Below are 21,295 nucleotides of genomic sequence, written 5' to 3' on the forward strand. Positions count from 1 at the left end.
TAAGAGAGGGTGAGGGGAGAGAGAGAGAGAGAATTTTAATATTTATTTTTTAGTTATCGGCAGACACAACATCTTTGTTTGTATGTGGTGCTGAGGATCCAACCCGGGCCGCGCTGCATGCCAGACGGGCGCGCTACCGCTTGAGCCACATCCCCAGCCCATCCAATAATTTTTTCATTTCTGAAAAAAATCTCCAGCAATTTCAAAGTAAACAAGGCAAGAAGACTGAGGGAATTACAGCTGGCAAAGAGTATCTAAACATTTCAGGTCTGAACCTTGTTCTCTGCCAGGTATGGGTAAATGCAGCCACAGATCAACATATCTCACATGGTACAAGGCCATGTATGAATCCAAGCTTGTCTTTCTTTAGAGAGTCAACATGGTGGTAACTGGGCATGGTGGCCAACACCTATAGTCCCAGCTATTCAGGAGGCTGAAGTGAAGATCACCTGAGCCCAGAAGTTCAAGTCCAGCCTGGGCAACACAGGAAAACTCTGTTTCAAAATTAATAAAATTTTTTTAAAAAGAAAGCCAACATATGAAAAATCAGCAATTCCTTTGTGGAATATGTGTATAGAATTCACAAAGCCAGTCAAAGGATATTTGCCATGACTCGTTACACAAAGCAGATAAAGATTCTAATAGAAAAAAAGAAGAAGGGGGAAAAAAGCTAGAAACAACCTAAGTATTTATCAGTAGAGAGCATTAAATAAATTATCACCCATCCATACAATGGATTACAATACTAGAGCCCACAGAAATATGGAGGTGGACCTGCATGTGCCAGTAGGGAAAGTTCTATGAGACATCTGTGCAAGTGAAAAAAAATACTAGCTGCAGAACTGTGAAGAACATGACCCTGTTGATGGTCTGGGTTACATAAGTGCTCATGTAAGCAAGTGTGGTGACTGTGGCTACCCCAGGAGAAGGGACTGGAAGAGGAAAGTGGTAAAGGGGTTTTTACTTTTTTTTTTTTTGCACATATTTGTATAAACTTATTTTAAAAGACAAAATTTTAAAATAGATTTCAACACGTACAACTACTCAGAGTTTACTTTAAGAATAATATAATGATATATGTAAATGGACTTTGAAAAGATTTATGTAAATGTTAGGTATAAAACATGCTTGCTTGCTCATTTGAAACTCTGAGTTCTCTACCTTCCTTAAATCAAGTGTATGCCCCTTAAGTTGACAGATTTCACATACACCTCTGGAAATTTTTATCAAACACAGGAAACTGGGTCTATTTGAACTATTTTAATGATCTAGAATGATAATTTTTTATTACAATCTTCACTCACAGATTCGTCTTGTTAAATCCAAAAGAGAGCCTCTAAACATTCTAACCTAATGAAGACTTGTGTGACACAAAGTAATTAGTAAAGTTTTAAACACAATATAGTATTTATACCATTAAAAAGAGAGACGGCTGGGGTTGTGGCTCAGTGGTAGGGCACTTGCTTAGCATGTGTGAGGCACTCACTGGGTTCGATTCTCAGCATCACATATAAATAAATTAAAAAAATAAAGATCCATCAACAACTAATAAAAATATTTTTAAAAAGAGAAACAGAGGAATGTTTAGGTAATATATATAGGTCCTTTCAGGAATGGACAGAAAAGGAGCTCACCTGTTTGGTTTATTTCAATTCGAGAACCATTAGTTATTTTGTCCAATAGCCTTATGAAGCTGGCTTCAAAATCTGTGGGGAAAAGAGAAAGATTGGCCTCATGTTAGGACACTTCATCTGACCCTGGTACTATAGTAGACAACAGGTTATTTCCAGCACCATACGCAAGCTTTCCTCAAGAGCTGTGTGAGTGGATGAGTTGAGGAACCTGAAGCAGTGGGAAAAGCACTAAGTAGCAGAACTGTAAGAAACAACTCAGCCTTCACATTCCACAAAAATCAGCAACTCTATACCAGCAATGTAATGGGATATTAATTTCAACTGCATAAAACCCATAATAGTCCTTTTTTGACCTCAGGAGGACAAATCAAATAAGAGAAATGGCAGAAAGCAAGCAAGGGTTTTGACTTCAATTCTTCCAGATTCTGAGAGGGGAGATTAAAATTATGGGCCACTCTTCAGTCTCACAGATAGAAAGAGTTCACAGTTTCTCTCTGGCACTCCCGCAAAAAAAAAGTGTCCCTTCTCCCTTCCTATCCCTTTCTGATCCATAATCATCTAACCAGTTCAGTTTTTATTAGATTAAAAAGGGGCTTGGGGACTGAGGTTATGGCTCATTAATAGAGCACTTGCCTCGCATGCGTGAGGCACTGGATTCGATCCTCAATACCACATAAAAATAAATAAATAAAATAAAGATATTGTGTCTATCTACAACTAAAATATATATAAAAGGTACTTGAACATACAGTATAACTGGCACCTACTTTTTTTTTATTGGTTGTTCAAAACATTACAAAGCTCTTGACATATCATATTTCATACATAAGCTTCGAGTGAATTATGAACTCCCATTTTTACCCCAAACACAGATTGCAAAATCATATCAGTTACACAGCCACATTTTTACATAATGCCATACTAGTAACTGTTGTATTCTGCTACCTTTCCTATCCTATACTATCCCCCCTCCCCTCCCCTCCTATCTTCTCTATCTACCCCATCTACTGTAATTTATTTCTCTCCTTGTTTATTTTCCCATTCCTCTCACAGCCTCTTATATGTAATTTTGTATAACAATGAGGATCTCCCTCCATTTCCGTGCAATTCCCCTTTTCTCTCCCTTTCCCTCCCCCTTCATGTCTCTGTTTAATGTTAGTGTTTTCTTCCTGCTCTTCCTCCCTGCTCTATTCTTAATTGCTCTCATTATATCAAAGAAGACATTTGGTATTTGTTTTTTAGGGATTGGCTAGCTTCACTAAGCATAATCTGCTCTAGTGCCATCCATTTCCCTGCGAATTCCATGATTTTGTCATTTTTTAGTGTTGCGTAATACTCTGTGGTGTATAGATGCCACATTTTTTAATCCATTCATCTATTGAAGGGCATCTGGGTTGGTTCCACAGTCTAGCTATTGTGAATTGTGCTGCTATGAACATCGATGTGGCAGTATCCCTGTAGCATGCTCTTTTAAGGTCTTCAGGGAATAGTCCGAGAAGGGCAATAGCTGGGTCAAATGGTGGTTCCATTCCCAGCTTTCCCAGGAATCTCCATACTGCTTTCCAAAGTGGCCGAACCAATTTGCAGTCCCACCAGCAATGTACAAGTGTACCCTTTTCTCCACATCCTCTCCAGCATTTGTTGTTGTTTGACTTCATAATGGCTGCCAATCTTACTGGAGTGAGATGGTATCTTAGGGTGGTTTTGATTTGCATTTCTCTGACTGCTAGAGATGGTGAGCATTTTTTCATGTACTTGTTGATTGATTGTATGTCCTCCTTTGAGAAGTGTCTGTTCAGGTCCTTGGCCCATTTGTTGATTGGGTTATTTGTTATCTTGTTGTCTAATTTTTTGAGTTCTTTGTATACTCTGGATATTAGGGCTCTATCTAAAGTGTGAGGAGTAAAGATTTGTTCCCAGGATGTAGGCTCCCTATTTACCTCTCTTATTGTTTCTCTTGCTGAGAAAAAACTTTTTAGTTTAAGTAAGTCCCAATTGTTGATTCTTGTTATTAATTCTTGTGCTATGGGTGTCCTATTAAGGAATTTGGAGCCCGACCCTACAATATGTAGATCGGGGCCAACTTTTTCTTCTATCAAACGCAGAGTCTCTGATTTGGTATCAATGTCTTTGATCCATTTTGAGTTAACTTTTGTGCATGGTGAGAGAAAGGGATTCAGTTTCATTTTGTTGCATATGGATTTCCAGTTTTCCCAACACCATTTGTTGAAGATGCTATCCTTCCTCCATTGCATGCTTTTAGCCCCTTTATCAAATATAAGATAGTTGTAACTTTGTGGATTAGTCTTGTGTCCTCTATTCTGTACCATTGGTCCACCCACCGGTTTTGGTACCAGTACCATGCTGTTTTTGTTACTATTGCTCTGTAATATAGTTTGAAGTCTGGTATCGCAATACGCCTGATTCACTCTTCCTCCTTAGTATTGCTTTTGCTATTCTGGGTCTTTTATTTTTCCATATGAATATCATGATTGCTTTATCTATTTCTACAAGAAGTGCCATTGGGATTTTGATTGGCATTGCATTAAGCCTATAGAGAACTTTTGGTAATATCGCCATTTTGATGATGTTAGTTCTGCCTATCCATGAACAGGGTATATTTTTCCATCTTCTAAGATCTTCTTCTACTTCTCTCTTTAGGGTTCTGTAGTTTTCATTGTATAAGTCTTTCACCTCTTTTGTTAGGTTGATTCCCAAGTATTTTATTTTTTTTGAGGATATTGTGAATGGAGTAGTTGTCCTCATTTCCATTTCAGAAGTTTTGTCGCTGATATACAGGAATGCCTTTGATTTATGCGTGTTGATTTTATATCCTGCCACTTTGCTGATTCATTTATTAGTTCTAGTAGTTTTTTTTGTAGACCCTCTTGGGTCTTCTAGTTATAGAATCATGTCATCTGCAAATAGTGATAATTTAAGTTCTTCTTTTCCTATTTTTATGCCTTTAATTTCTTTCGTCTTTCTAATTGCTCTGGCTAGTATTTCGTGGACTATATTGAATAGAAGTGGTGATAGAGGGCATCCCTGTCTTGTTCCAGATTTTAGAGGGAATGCCTTCAATTTTTCTCCATTCAGAATGATGCTAGCCTGAGGTTTAGCATAGATAGCTTTTACAATGTTGAGGTAAGTTCCTGTTATCCCTAGTTTTTCTAATGTTTTGAACATAAAGGGATGCTGTACTTTGTCGAATGCTTTTTCTGCGTCTATCGAGATGATCATATGGTTCTTATCTTTAAGTCTATTGATGTGGTGAATAACATTTATTGATTTCCGTATATTGAACCATCCTTGCATCCCAGGGATGAATCCTACTTGGTCATGGTGCACAATTTTTTTAATGTGCCTTTGTATCCGATTCGCCAGTATTTTATTGAGGATTTTTGCATATCTAGGTTCATCAGAGATATTGGTCTGTAGTTTTCTTTCTTTGAGGTGTCTTTGTCTGGTTTCGGAATCAGAGTTATGTTGGCCTCATAGAATGAGTTTGGAAGGGCTCCCTCTTTTTCTATTTCCTGAAATAACTTGAAAAGTATTGGTATTAATTCTTCTTTAAAGGTTTTGTAAAACTCCGCTGTATACCCATCTGGTCCTGGGCTTTTCTTGGTTGGTAGTCTTTTGATTGCTTCTTCAATTTCATCCATTGATATTGGTCTGTTCAAATTGTGTGTATCCTCCTGACTCAGTCTGGGCAAATCATATGTCTTAAGAAATTTATCGATGTCTTCACTATCCTCTATTTTATAGGAATATAGGTTTTCAAAATAATTTCTAATTGTCTTCTGTATTTCTGTAGCATCTGTTGTGATATTGCCGTTTTCATCCCGTATGTTAGTGATTTGAGTTCTCTCTCTTCTTCTCTTCGTTAGCATGGCTAAAGGTCTGTCGATCTTATTTATTTTTTCGAAGAACCAACTTTTAGTTTTGTTAATTTTTTCAATAGTTTCTTTTGTTTCAATTTCATTGATTTCTGCTCTGATTTTAATTACTTCTTGCCTTCTGCTGCATTTGTTGTTGTTTTGTTCTTCCTTTTCTAGGGCTTTGAGATGAAGTGTGAGCTCATTTATTTGTTGGTTTTTCTTTTTTTTTTTTGAGGAATGACCTCCAGGCGATGAATTTCCCTCTTAAAACTGCTTTCATTGTGTCCCATAGATTCCGTTATGTTGTGTCTATATTTTCATTTATCTCTAAGAATTTTTTGATTTCCTCATTTATGTCTTCTGTAACCCTTTGATCATTCAGTAACATATTGTTCATTTTCCATGTGATATAGGATTTTCCCTTCCTTCTTTTATTATAAATTTCCAGTTTCATTCCACTATGATCGGATAAAGTGCATGGTATTATCTCCACCCCTTTATATTTACTAAGGGTTGCCCTATGGCATAATATATGGTCTATTTTTGAGAAGGATCCATGTGCTGCTGAGAAAAACGTATATCCACTTGAAGATGGTTGATATATTCTATATATTTCAGTTAAGTCTAGGTTATTAATTGTGATATTGAGTTCTATAGTTTCTTTATTCAACTTTTGTTTGGAGGATCTGTCCAGTGGTGAGAGAGGTGTGTTGAAGTCACCCATAATTATTGTGTTTTGGTCTATTTGATTCTTGAACTTGAGGAGAATTTGTTTTATGAACGTCGCAGCGCCATTATTTGGTGCATAAATATCGATAATTGTTATATCTTGTTGGTGAATGGTTCCTTTTAACAGTATATAATGTCCTTCCTTATCCCTTTGGATTAATTTAGTCTTGAAGTCGATTTTATTCGATATGAGGATGGCCACCCCTGCTTGCTTGCGAGGACTATGTGCGTGGTATATTTTTTCCCAACCTTTCACCTTCAGCCTGTGTACGTCTTTTCCAGTCAGATGTGTCTCCTGGAGGCAGCATATTGTTGGATTTGTTTTTTTAATCCATGTTACCAGCCTATGTCGCTTTATTGGAGAGTTTAAACCATTAACGTTTAGAGTTACTATTGATGTATGTTTTGTACTTCCACCCCAACATGAACAAAAAAAGACAGGGCACCTAAAGACACCTCCAGACGAGATCATCCCAGGACATAGCAAACAGGTGCTTCAGAAGCAATATTTCAAAGAACTAGACGTGAGCTAGCTCATCCTGGCAACAGTGAAGATACAGCTCCATCACCTGGTATAAAAAAAATCTCAAGTTCACCTAATAGTAAGACAGACGTTCTCAAACTTCATTAAGCCAAGATGTATAGGATTCCTTACCCATTTACCTTCTGGACACCTTGACTCTTCCCTCTTTAAGACTGCTCCTGGGGGACAAAATTTCAGCTATCTAAAAACCTTAAAGGAAAAGTCCCCAAAGCAAGTATAATTTTACTACATTGTTTAGGAATACATAATAAAGTTATAAATCTATAAAGAGAATTGAAGCAAATGCCATATTAGTCAGGATGTGCCTACCACTAAGGACAATATAGTTAGCTATGAATAACTGTAAATGGCAAGAAGTGCATAGATGTTGGCAAGGTTCTACTTCTTGAACTGGATGAGGGTCACCCAGATGTTCATTTTACGATCCCTTAAGCACTATTTTATGTCTTGGCTATTTCTCTTGTTCTTATATTTCATAGTTAAAATAAAATTTTAACTGTTAGGATAATTAATCTTGGGGTTCCTTAAATACCACCTGCCATGCCTAATCCCCTCCCATTCCTTATCCCCAGAGTTACTCCTCTGGTGAGTGAACTCATCATTTCTTTCATGTGTGTATATGTGCCCTATAAGACAGAAAGGCAAAAGCATGTCTCAAAGAAGCATGTAGGGGGAACATAACTGAAGATCTGTACTTTAAAAACAAGGACCTGACCTGGAAATAGAGCTCTATGGCACCTGCCTGGCATGCCTAGACCATGGGTTCAATCCCCAGCACTGCAAAAAGTAAAATTAAATACCACCCAGGAGCAAATTTCAATAAAGCTTCAATTTCAAAGTATTCTAACTCAAATGTGTACAAATACCGAGCTGATTAAGTAAATCATGGCATATCCATGTACCATATCACTCTGCAGTCTTATAAGATTTTAAAATACACTGATATAAATCATCTCCAAGGTACATTCAGTGGGGGGAAAAAAAGATGACCATTTATGTAAAAAAGTAAATTATATATTATAAATATTGCTTATATATAATTTATATAACTTGCTTATATACATATATATAATTTGTTTTGAGAAAAGAGTTCCGAAGAGAAACAAAACAAATTAATAATACTGCTACTTAACAGGGAGTGGGACTGGAAGAGAGTCAAAAGAAAGACTTTATAAACTCCCTTTGAATTTTGAATCATGTGCATGTATTTTGACAAATAGTTTCATTAAAAATACAAATAAAGTTACTGCCCTATAATTTAAAAAGACAATAAAAGAGTTTTAATCAAATAGCTTAAGACATATCTTTATGATACTATGTAGCCATTAATATGTTTAAGTTGTTTATTTACCAAAGGACATGCTAACACTATATTAAGGGAAAGTTAAAAAGGAACATATGCAATGTGATTGCAATTTCTTTAAAGAATAACTGGAAGACAAGGCAGTAAACTGTAAAAAAATTAAACTGAATCATTATTTTCCTCATTAAATTCAAGACAGAAATTACAAACACATACCCAACTCTTAGAATTAAAAGATGTCCACACACTTGAAAATAATATGCTTTATTTATTTATGCACATGTGATTATATAAAATGTGATAAAAAATTATATTTTAATGTAAAGAAATATATAACATCTCTCCTCAATTACAACCAGGTCAAGGGAAAATTACAGGACATAATAAAATACCTTAAACAGATATATAAATTTAATCAAAATATATGGTAGTCTACCCAAAAAAAGTTGCAACTCTAAAGATTATAATTTGATTTGATTACCGTTGATAGCCAAGAAAAGGAAAAAAGGCAAAAATAGCTGACAATTTAGAAATGGAACAAAATTAAAAGCTAAAAAAGTAAATGAAAACAATAATCCTCCTAGAAAATAAACAAAATTTAAAAATAAGTGTTAAAAAAAATCAGGCTAATTCACTGAGAAAACACAACACAAAATAACAACCTCACTTATTTTAAAAAAATAAGGAATGATTGAAAATTAAAAATAAAAACATTGAGCTTTTATGGTAAACTATTTCCCATTATTTACTAATACATTTAGAATTAAGATAAATAACTGTGATAAATGGCAATCCAACACAGATAAAAACAAAAGATATATAACAAAGGGAAAGAGAAAACTTACCAATAATAAAAAGAAAATGAAGGACTTGGAAAACTTTTCCAATTCTCAAAGAAAAAATAAAAAGCATATCACATACTTCAAAATACAAAAAAGAATGTGCAAAGATGGTTATTGCAAAACAAGAACACCTCTAAACAAGAAAATTACAGGTTAATCTCATCCAATGAGAACCGTTTTTAAAATCCTAAATAACATCTTAGAAAAGAGATTATAACACATTTTTTAAACTATTCTTTATTAAGAAGGGTGCTTCCCAAAAATGGATGGCAGATGAAGCATAAGAAAAACTACAGTATAACTAAATATAATTCTAAACACATAAATGGAGAAAAAAAATCAAGCAGGATAATTACTACTGAATATGTGTTTGATAAAATTTAAATCAGTGGGGCTAGGGATGTGGCTCAAGCGGTAATGTGCTCACCTGGCATGCATGGAGTGCTGGGTTCGATCCTCAGCACCACATAAAAATAAATAAAGATGTTGTGTCCACCGAAAACTGAAAAATAAATATTTAAAAATTCTCTCTCTCTCTCTCTTTTCTCTCTTTAAAAAAAAAATTAAATTAGTTACTGAACTAAGGATATAGCTCAGTGGTAGAGCTTACCTAGCACATGCAAGGCCCTGAGTTCAATCCCCAGCACCAAAAAAAGAAAATTCAAATCTGTAAAATTTGTTTTAAAGGGTATAGAAGTTAATTTATTAAATGTAATTAAGAGTTTGTATTTTTAAATGGAAGACTTTGAAGTTCAAGGAAAGTACAAAAGTCCTCCCTTCTTCATGGGGGATTCATTCTAAGATCCCCAGTGGATACCTGAAACTACAGAGACTACTGAATCCTATTCTTTCCCACACAGACTTACCTATATATCTACTTTATAAATTAGGCCAACTAAGAAATTAACAATTAATAATAAAATATAGTGATTATAATATACTACAATGAAAGTTATGTGAATGAGAATTCTCAAAACATTTTATTATACTGTATATTTGCCCTTCATCTTAAGATGATGGGAGGTGATACACTGTCTGTGTGATGAGATGAAATAAGGTAAATGACAGACGCACTGTGATGTATTAATGTTAGACTATTTATCAGGTTAATTTGAACACAGCACTGTGATATACCACCACAGTAGATCTAATAACTGAGAGAGATACCAAGTAACTAGTCAGTAGGTAGAGCAGACAGCATATACAACACGAATATGCTGGACAAAGGAATGATCCACATAATAGGCAGGATGGAGCAAGACAATGTTGAGATTTCATCATGCTGCTTAGAACTGCATGCAATTTAAAACTTATAAACAGTTTAATTCTGAAATTTTCCATGTAATATTCTCAGACCCCAATTAATTACTGATAACCACAAATATGGAAAACAAAACTGCATATAAAGGGGGACTACTATTTTTCATAACTTTGGCATAATCAAAAGTTCTTTTAATTTTTTTTTAAATTACAAACTGGACATTAAACTAGAAACTACTGCCTATAAAAAAGATATTAGATTAAAAATGTGAAAAGAAAATCACAAGAACAAGATATTTACAATACTTTTATATATTCAGAATATATTAATAACATAAATCAATTTTAAAAAGACAATCTCAAACAAAAATGAGCAAAAGATCTGAACAGACACTTCACAAGAGGGTATCCAAATAACCAAAACATCAAAGAAAAGGTGTTCAACCCCATTAGTATTAGGGAAATGCAAATTAAAACCATAATTAACTACTTATACATCATTGCAAAACTGGTTGAGATGAGATGAAACAAACTGACCATAGCAAACAATTAAAAGGATGTGCAGTAACTGGAACTCTCATATACTGATGATGGGAGTATAAATTCACCCCCACTTTGGAAAACTGAGCCTAAGTACACACCCTATAATACAACATACACTCAAGGAAAATACATACTTATGTGCACCAAAAGACTGTACAAGAATATCCTTAGTATCACTATTTGTAATAGCTGAAAACTAGGGGAAAAAAAACAAGTGTGCATTAGAATAGACTATATAGATTGTGGCATATTAATAAAACAATATCATGATACAGCAAAGAAAGTCAACAAAATACTGCTGTTACAATATAGATGAATATCCCAAGCAAAATACATAGCTAAAGAAGCCAGCCACAAACAGAAAACATACTATATGGCTCCATTTATATATATTATAGTTCATTTTTAGAAACTTAATCTAGTTTGTTAAAAGTCAGTTAATGCTTACCTTGGGATGTGAGGGAATGAGGTGAATAGCAGTAAGCATGAGGGGGTTGTGGAGGAGTATGTTATGTTCTATTGCTTTACATGGGTAATGGCCATGTGAATGTCCACTTGCTTATAATTTACCAAGCTTCACATTTATCATTTGTATATTTTTCCTATGCTTGGTACACTTTAGTAAAAGATGACTTTAAAAACAAAAAATAGCTGGGCACAGTGGTGCATGCCTATAATCCCCAAAGCTTGGGAGGCTGCGGCTGGAAGATCTCCAGTTCAGTCAACCTTACAACTTAGCAAGGCCCTAAGCAATTCAGTGAGACCTTATCTCTAAAAAAAATACCAAAAGGGTGGGGGGACACAGCTGGGCTGGGTATGTGTGATGTGTGTGGCTCAGTGGTTGAGTGTCCCTGAGTTTAATACCCAGGAGGGAGGAAGAGAGAAAGGGAGGGAGAGAAGGAAAGAAGGGAAGGAGGGAGGTAGGGAGTAAAGGAATAAAGAGAGAGAAGGAGGGAAGGGGAGGGGAGGGGAGGGGAGGGGAGGGAAAAAGATAAAAAATAGAATTCAAAGAAAAAAATGCCTTTTAAAAACAGGAAAAGAGCAAAAAAAAAGAATCTAAAGAAAATTAAAAAGCAAAAGATGTTAATAAAGGAAGAAATATCAATGAAAGAAAAGGCTAACTTACTAATTATGCAAAAGAACTTCACATACCTTGATTTGGAATTATATTCCATTTTTGTTTTTGTTATGTTATTCATCATCTCTGCCTCTCTCTGAGTCATCTTTGACACAGTAATTTCAGGTCTAAGACTCTATCTTATGGAAACAGAAGTATGTTAGGATATATGTACAAAAACTTTACTGTTGCTTCAATTATAACAACATGCTGGAGATTTCATAAATATCTATAGTTAAAGGAAAGGTTAAGTAACCTGGATATGTCTATCTGTATTATGGAATACTCTTTGTCTCTCTTTTTAAAGCATGTTACAAAGCTCATGGAATAATGTCCATGATGTGTTCATATGCTTATGAATGCTTTTGTTCATATGTTATGGAATGCCTAGCAATATTTTTGTGTACACCATGGAATAGGTTCTAGAAGACTGCTTCTTGAGAGTATGACTGATGAGAGATGTGCTTTAGTAGTCTGGACAATAAGGTACATAATCTGCATGGATGATTTCAAATTTCAAATCATAAGAGTTTGTTTCCTCAAACATACATTACTTTCATAATGTAAAATGAAATCAAAAATTTTGGTTATACCTTCAAAATTTCTTATTTTAAGTGCTTATATAAATTCTGTAAGAGAAATAAAATCAATAAAGGACAAAATAATTATCTGATTTATACTGTCTTTAAAGTTTCCTACTTAATATCCAAACTCTCCAGTTCTAGTCCTTTCCTTCCTGAACAGAGAGCATTTCATTCACCTCAGTAAACCACTAGAAACAGAGGGGCATTAAATAATAACAAAAGTCAATGCACCAAGATGGCAAACCAATCCTAGATGCATCAAACAACAAAGCTACAAAAACTGATCAAATTGAAAGGTAAAAGATAAATCCATAATTATTGTTGGAGATTTCAACACCTCTCTCTTAACGATCAAGAGAAAAACTGGACAGAAAATCTTTAAGGACAGAGTAACTGCAGGTTCTAAGATTAAACCCAACACTGGGTCTAAAGTACTCTAACCCAACAAAAGGAATACAGATTTGTTCTACCTGACCATGGACTATATACCAAAATAGGACATTAAAATTTTTAAAAAATTGAATTCAATCAGAACATGTTCTCCTGTGATAATGTAATCAAATTAAAATCAATAACAGAAAATCAACAGGAAATATTCAAACAGTTGGAAACTAAACAATAACTTATAAATAATCCATGGGTCAAAGAGAAAGTCTCAAAGAACATAAAAAATACATTGAACTGAGTGAAAATTAAAATATAATACACCAAGTCAAGCACAGTGTCATGTGGCTGTAATCCCAGCCACTCAGAATACAGGACCACAAGTTGAGGATAAGCCTAGGCAATACAGTGAGACTCTACATCAAAAAAATAAATAATAAAACACAACATACTAAAATCTGTGGGACACTGTTAAAAAAGTATTGAGAAGAAAGTTTATTGTACTAAGTGCATATATTAGAAAAGTGAATTTTTTTCCAATAATCTGAGCTCTACTGAAGAATTTAGGGAGAAAAAAAAAGCAAAATAAATCTAAACCAAGTAAAGGACGGAAGTAATAAAGATACAAGCAGAAATAAATGAAATTGGAAACAAAAACTAGAGAAAACTCACTAAAACAAAGAGCCAATTCTTTATTTTACTTGTTTATTTAATTTACTCCTTTTCTGCTGGGGAGGGTAACAGTGCTGGAGATTGAACCTAGAGCCATGTGCATGCTAGGCAAGCATCTATCCACTAAGTTACACCCCTAGACAAGTATTGATTCTTTAAAGAGAGCAATGAGATCAATAAAAATTACACACACACACACACACACACACACACACACACACACACACACAGAATAAGAGAGACAGGGAATAGAGAAGACAATTACCAATATCAAGAATGAAACAAGGTAAGTCACTGCAGGCATCCAAAAGATAATAACAGAACACCATGAACAACTCTACATATATAAATTTGACGAGTTACATAAAAATGTACTACATCTTCAAAAAATACAAACGACTACAACTCAACCAATATGAAGTGCATAATTTTAATAGCCCTATAGGTATACAGGAAACTGAGTTTAAAATAATATTAAAACTTCCAAAAAATAACCCTCTAATCCTAGATGCTTTCATTGGAGAATTCTATCCAATATTTAAAGAAAGTTAGAATCAATTCTGCACAATCTCTTCCAGAAAAAAAAGAAGAAAAAACATTTCCAATTTATTTTAAATAAATATGACCCTGATACTAAAACTAGAACAAGAGAACACAAAAGAAAAAAGCAACAGACTAATATCACTCATGAATATACACACAAAAATCCTTCATAAAGTATGAGCAAACATATGAAATTATTTTACATATTCAGTAATACATAAAAGAATTATACACTATGACCAAGAGGGATGATTTCCAGGAATGAAATGCTAGTTCAATATCTGAAAATCAATCAATGTAATAGACTGCACTACCAGGCCAAAGAAGAAAAATCACACAATCACATCAATTGTTGAAGAAAAATCACTTGATAAACTAAAACACCCATTCATAATGAAAAACTCAGAAAAAAATGGTAATAAAAGAAAACTTCCTCAATTTGATTTAAAAAAAACAAACAAAATATAGCTAACGTATTTAACAGTGTTTTCCATATTTAACTGGGTGCTTTCAACTTAAGACAGGGAGCAAGGTAAGAATATTTGCTTTAACCACTCTTATTTAACATAATGCTGGAAGTTCTAGCCAGTGTAATAAGGCAGAAGAAAGAAATAAAAGCACACAAATCAGAGAAACAAGTTATTCCTGTTCATAAATGTAGGAAATAGTAAATAAATCTACAAAAGCCTCCTACAACTAATAGGAAAATAAAGCAAAGTTGCAGGATACAAGATAAATAGACCAAAAATATTTTTGTATTTTTTTATACTAACAACACATGGAGACCAAAATTCAAATACTACTAATTTCAACTGATTTAATAAAAAAAAAAATAAGTACACAATCACAAAAATACAGTTATCTCATCCTAGACAAAGGCACCACAAACGTACATTGGAGAAAAGATAGCCTCTTCAACAAATGGTGCTGGAAAAACTGGAAATTCATATGTAATAGAATAAAATTAAACCCCTATGTCTCTCCCTGCACATAACTAAACTCTAAGTGGATCAAAGACCTAGACATTAGATCAGAGATCCTGCATTTACTAAGAAAAAAAAGTAGGCCCAACCCTCAAACACGTCAGTTTAGGAACTGACTTCTTCAACAAGACTCCTAAAGTGCAAAAGGTAAAATCAAGAATCAACGGCTGGGGATGTGGCTCAAGCGGTAGCGCGCTCGCCTGGCATGCGTGCGGCCTGGGTTCGATCCTCAGCACCACATACAAACAAAGATGTTGTGTCCACCCAGAACTAAAAAATAATAAATTTTTAAAAATTCTCTCTCTCTCTCTCTCTCTCTCTCTCTCTCTCTCTCTCTCTCTCTCTCTCTCTCTTTAAAGAGAGAGTGAGAGAGGAGAATCAATAAATGGGATGATATCAAACTAAAAAGCTTCTTTACAGCAAAGAACATGTACAGAGAAAATCTTCACCACCAGTACCTCAGAAGGCACTAACCGCCAAAAAAGTACTCAGAAAACTTATCAGAAAAATAAATGACCCAATCAAAAAGAGGCAAAGGAACTGAACAGGCACTTCACAGAAGAAGAAATACAAATAGTTGTCGCTCAGTAGTAGAGCGCTCACCTAGCACGTGTAAGGCATCGGGTTCAATCTTCAGCACCACATAAAAACAAGTAAAATACAGTCATTGTATCCTTCTACAACTAAAAGAAAAATATTTTTTAAAAAATACGAAAAAAATTTTCAACATCTCTAGCAATCAGAGAAATGCAAATTAAAACTACATTGATAGTCCATCTCACTACAGTCAGAATGGCAGTTATAAAGAATACAAGTAACTGGGGCTGAGGCTGTAGCTCAGTGGTAAAACACTTGCCTCCCATGTGTGAGGCACTGGGTTCAATCCTCAGCACCACCTAAAAATACATAAAGATACTATGTGTTCATCTACAGCTAAATAAGTATTTTAAAAAGAATACAAGTATATTAAAAAAGAATACAAGTAACAATAAATGTTGATGAGGATATGGGGAGAAAGGTATTCTTATAGTTTGTTGGTGGAACTGCAAATTAGTGCAACCTCTATGGAAAGCAGTGTGGAGATTCCTTAAAAAACTTGGAATGGAACCACCATCTGACCCAGTTATCCCACTCCTCAGTCTATACCCCAAAAACTTAAAAACAGCATAGTGCAATGATGCAGCCACATCCATGTTTATAGCAGCTCAACTCACAACAGCCAAGCTATGGAAAACAACCTAGGTGTCCTTCAACGGATGAATGGATGAAGAAAATATGGTATATATACACAATGGACTATCACTAAGACATAAAGAAAAATGAAATTATGGCATTTGCTGGCAAATGAATGGAACTAGAGATTATCATGCTAAGTGAAATAAGCCCAAAACACCAAAGGCCAAATGTACTTTCTGACTTGTGGATGCTAACTCAAAACAAGAGAGGTTGGGGAAGGAAATAGTAGAAACAGATTGCACTAGACAAAGTGTAACAAAGGGAAGGGAAGGGAAGGGAAGGGGGAGGGGAATAGGAAAGACAGTAGAATTAATTGGTCATAACTTTCCTAGCCTTATATTTGTATACACAACCAGGGTAACTCTATATCGAGCATGAGCACAAGAGTGAGAACCTAGCCAAGGTGGCGTACACCTGTAATCTCAGTGGTTCAGGAGGCTGAGGCAGGAGGATCACAGTTCAAAGCCAGCCTCAGCAAAAGCAAGGTGCTAAGCAATTCAGTGAGACACTGTCTCTAAATAAAGTACAAATAGGGCTGGGGATATGGCTCAGTGGTCGAGTGCCCTTGAGTTAAATCCCTAGTACCCCCCCCCCAAAAAAAAAAAACAGTGGGGACTCTAATAGAGTAAGTTATACTTTATTTATGTATATTCTGCCAAAATACATTTTACCATCATGTATAACTAAAAAACAAAACAAAAAAAAAATTTAGGTAAAATCTAAAAAAACACGTACGGGTCTTATATGCTAAAAACTATATCATCCTGATGAAAGAAATTTTTAAAAATCTAGATAAATGGAAAAACAATCTGTTCCTGAATTAAAAAACTCAAGTTATGAAAAAATATCCCAGGAACTCGGGGTGTGGCTCAAGCCGTAGCGCAGGGCGCTTGGGTTTGATCCTCAACACCACATAAAAATAAAAAATAAAGATTATATATATATAAGTCCCAAATATCTCCCCAAACTGACATATAGTTTAAAATAATTCTTATCAAAATCCCAACAAGATTTTTGGAGCTTAGACAAGATTATTCCAAAATTTATATAAAAAGCCAATTTACATGGAACTAAAATAAGTAAAGTGATTTTGAACAATAAAAATGTTGGAGGAATCAGTCTGATTTCAAAAAATTATAAAATTACTGTAACCAAGATTCAGTGGTTAGACACATAGACCCAAAGAACAGAATGGAGAGCCCTAAAAGAGAACCACACAAATAATCTTATTGATTCTCTACAAAGGTACAAAAGCAATTAAGAAGAAGAAAGATTACCATTTCAATAAACAGTGCTGAGCAACTGGAGATGCATGGAGAAAAAATTAACTTTCATCTAATAAGCTTTACATGTCATACAAAAATTAATTATAATACTTTAGAAAAAACATACAGGTTGAGTATCATTTATTTAAAGTGCTTGCAACCAGAAGTGTTTCAGACTGTGAATCTTTTTGGATTTTGGAAAATTTGTATATGTATAATAAGATATCGTGGGGGATAGGACTCAAGTCCAAACATGAAATTCTTTTACATTCCTTATATGCATAGCTTGAAGGTAATTGTATACATTTTTAATGCTCTTGTGTTCTAACTGTGACCTGTCACATGAAGTCAAGTATAGAATGTTCTAGTTGTCAATGCTCAAAAAGTTTTGGATTATGGATGGAGGATTTCAGATTTTCAGATTAGGAATGTTCCAATTTGTGGTAGAAAATCTTCAAGATCTAAAGCAAGGCAGGGTTCTCTGATGTGAAATCAAAAACCACAGAACATAATAAGATAAATTGTTAAATTCCACCTCATTAATATCAAAATCTTTTCTGCACAAGACTGAAAATTCATAATATAGAGTGGGTGAAAATATTAGCAAACCACATATCTGACAAAAGACTAGAATAAGTAAAGAACACTCAAAACTCAGGAATGGGGGTATAATTCAGTGAGAAAGTACATAGCTAGCCTGAGCAAGGCCCTGGGTTTAATCCCTAGTACCAAACCAAACCAATCCAAACTCCCAAAATGCAACAATAAATACAAACAATCCTATTAGAAAATACATAATAACAAGAAAATGTATTTTACTGAAGACATCATTAGTCATATGGAATACACAAATTAAAACTACAATGAGACATCACTACACATGTACAAAGACGATTAAAATTAGTGACAATATCAAGTGTTGGTAAGGATGCAGAGAAACTGATACTGAAATTCATATGCTGCTATGAACTGCTAATGGGAATAAAAAATAGTATGGGCACATTTAGAAAGAATTTGACAATTTTTTTAAAAAACTGAACATGCAACAACCATAAAACAAAGCAAATGTCCTCCTGACATTTATCCCAGAGAAAGGAACACTTGTGTGCACATAAAGACCCATACACAAATTTTTATAACAGTCTTATTCATAATAGCCAAAAATTAGAAATGACCCAGGCCAGGTGCAGTGGCACACTCTTATAATCCCAGCAAGTTAGAAGCCTGACACAAGGATTTCAAGTTAAAGGCCAACCTCAGCAGCTCAGCAAGACTGTCTCAAAATAAAATATAAAGAAAGGGCCAGGGATGTAGTTCAGTGGTAGAGTGCACAAGGCCCTGCTGGGTTCACTTTCCAGTAAATCAAAAAACAAAGGAAAGGAGGGAAAGAAAGAAGGAACACAGATGTCCTTCAACAGGTAATGGTTTAAAAAAAAAAAAAAAAGTGGTACTTTCATATCATGGCATCCTTCTCAGCAATAAAAAGGAACAATCTTGATAAAAACAACAGTAAGTGAAAAAGGTCAATTCCAAAAGGTTACACACTGTCTAATTCCATTCACGTAACATTTTTCAAATGACAAAACTGTAGAAGTGAAGAACAGATAAGTGGTTGCCAATCCTTAAAAACACAGTGGTGGAGGGAAGACAAGAGAATGCAGCTATAATGGACAATATGAGGAATCCTTGTAGTGGTAGAAATTTTCTGTATCTCCATTCTATCAGTGTGAATATCCTGGTTGTAATACTGTAGGTATTATGGTTTTTTCAGATATTCCCACTAGGAAAAACTGGATAAAGTATAAACAGCATCTCTCTGTATTAGTTATTGTAACTGTATGTGAATCTATGATTATCTCAAAATGGAAAGTTTGAAAAAAACAGATGATGGACAGTTCCACATGAAATAGCACTTTACGACCTCCCAGCAGCAGCAGCAGATCTGAAAACCTTAGGATCCTTAGCTTTAAAAGATAAGTCTTATTTGGGGCAGTCAAAAATCATTTGGGAGCACATTTTAATAAGTCAATAGAAGGACAAGGGGCTGCTAATCAATGGGACAATATTTAATCTATATTTATCATTATTATAGTCATCCAGCTTCCCCCAAATCCAGGTGACTATCAACAATCCTGAATCCTAGACCATGAAGGGGGGTGGGGATGGTATGCAGGTACATTTTCATTTGGAAGATCCAATTTATGAAAACACAGATTTGTCCCCAAAACAATGCATCAGTTTCAGTTATCCAAGAAATGTTTTACCTTTCAAATAATCTCTACACAACATGTTTCCTCAGCACATTTTAAAAGATTCTTTTAGTTAAAACTCCCCTTAGCCTTCCTTTTTCAGAATCTTATCTACTTAAGCTATATGTAGCACTTCCATGGCACCAAGTAACTCCTCTTATTTCCCAGGGGAAGACAGTCATGTGACCTGCTGGGTAGAAGTAGTTTTGTCTCCTAACTCCTAACTCTTGCCCAAGTCCATCATTTCTGCTATTATCTTTCTCATAAAATTATTTTCTATTCAAACCTGACATTACACAGAAATTGTTGAGTCAACCGAAGTCTACAAGACACAACCCTAGTGAAACCCTGACAAAGTTGGGAGGTGCTTTCCAACACTGATGAGGAAGACGAAAGTCTATCATGCAGTTGGACAGGGAAACAGGCCCTCTAGGCTAGAGATGGCTGCATTCTCCTTCCAGCTGTTAATCAGTGGATGCTCAATTTTACCAGCTCTTACTGAATTATATCTTGGCTCTTTTTATTTTTTTAACCAAAAAAGCAACAAAAAAAAAACTTTTTTATACTCAATGACAGAAAGTATAATGATACAACAAAATTGGTTATGTTCCTCCAGAAATGAACTATAAATTACTCATGTGGTTGAATAATTATTAAAACCACTCCAGGATCATCTTTCTTTGGGGTTCAAATTTTTATTATTTACAACCTCTGCATAGAAGGAGACAGCCTGAAGTCTCAGAGATGACCTATATCTCATCCACTTATTAATCCTGTGCAGTTTTCTGTGTACCACATGCTGCTATTCCTAATCATGAGGGATATGGGAAAAAAGAAAAGCCTTAATTATTAAAGTCCAATATGCCAGAATTTTTCCAATATCAACACTGCTGACACTATGGGAAGAACAATTTCTTGATGGGGGGAGGGGGGTGCTGTCCTGTGCATTATAGCATACTTAGCAGCATCCTTGGGCTCTAGCCACTAAATGCCAATAGTACCCACATCCCAACCCAGTTGTGACAACCAAAAATGTCTAAGCACTGCCAAATGTCCTCTGGGGAACAAAATTGCCCCTGATTAAGAAACCAGTATGTTATATAACAAAGAAATACTTGTAAATGATCACCTGATAGGAAAATGGAAAAAGAAGATACAGAGAAGGCATCATTATAATTCTCTTAAAGTATCTGAAAATTTTCCAAAAAAGAAACTGGAACAGATTTTTGATACCAGACAGCATAACTTTACCTAGTGAATTTTAAAGGATTCTTTAAAATTCTAAAACTAACATTTATTCGTCTTCTAATAAAACTAACATTTATTCTTCTTCTGTGTCAGGCACCTTTCACTACACTTGTATTATTTAATCCTTACAACAATACTGTGGGGAAGGTAGCACTGACTCTTATTTACAGGTGAAAAAAGTTGAGGTTTAGAAATATTAACAAACTTGCCCAAAGCCTAAGAGCTAACAGCAAAAAGGCAGAACCAGGACTCAAACCAAGGTCTAACACTGAAGCTACTAT

The 21,295-nt window shown here is 34.8% G+C and overlaps 1 protein-coding gene across 4 annotated transcripts in view; it reads right to left on the reverse strand.

The window, feature by feature from the left end:
* Nucleotides 1–21,295, reverse strand: part of RCL1 (RNA terminal phosphate cyclase like 1) — a 61,392-nt gene that overhangs the window by 37,316 nt on the left and 2,781 nt on the right. For 3 of the 4 annotated variants that reach the window (XR_014020427.1, XM_081279705.1, XM_081279706.1), the window contains exon 2: nt 1,635–1,706. The exons of the other annotated variant lie outside the window; for it this stretch is intronic. Coding sequence is in view for 2 of the 3 variants with exons in the window: in XM_081279705.1 (XP_081135831.1) it covers nt 1,635–1,706 (72 nt within the window). In the remaining variant the exon portion in view is untranslated. The remainder of the gene's footprint in view (nt 1–1,634; nt 1,707–21,295) is intronic. 4 annotated transcript variants of the gene reach the window in all.

This window comes from Spermophilus citellus (assembly GCF_964194105.1).
Source record: "Spermophilus citellus genome assembly, chromosome: 2".
NCBI lineage: Eukaryota > Metazoa > Chordata > Mammalia > Rodentia > Sciuridae > Spermophilus > Spermophilus citellus.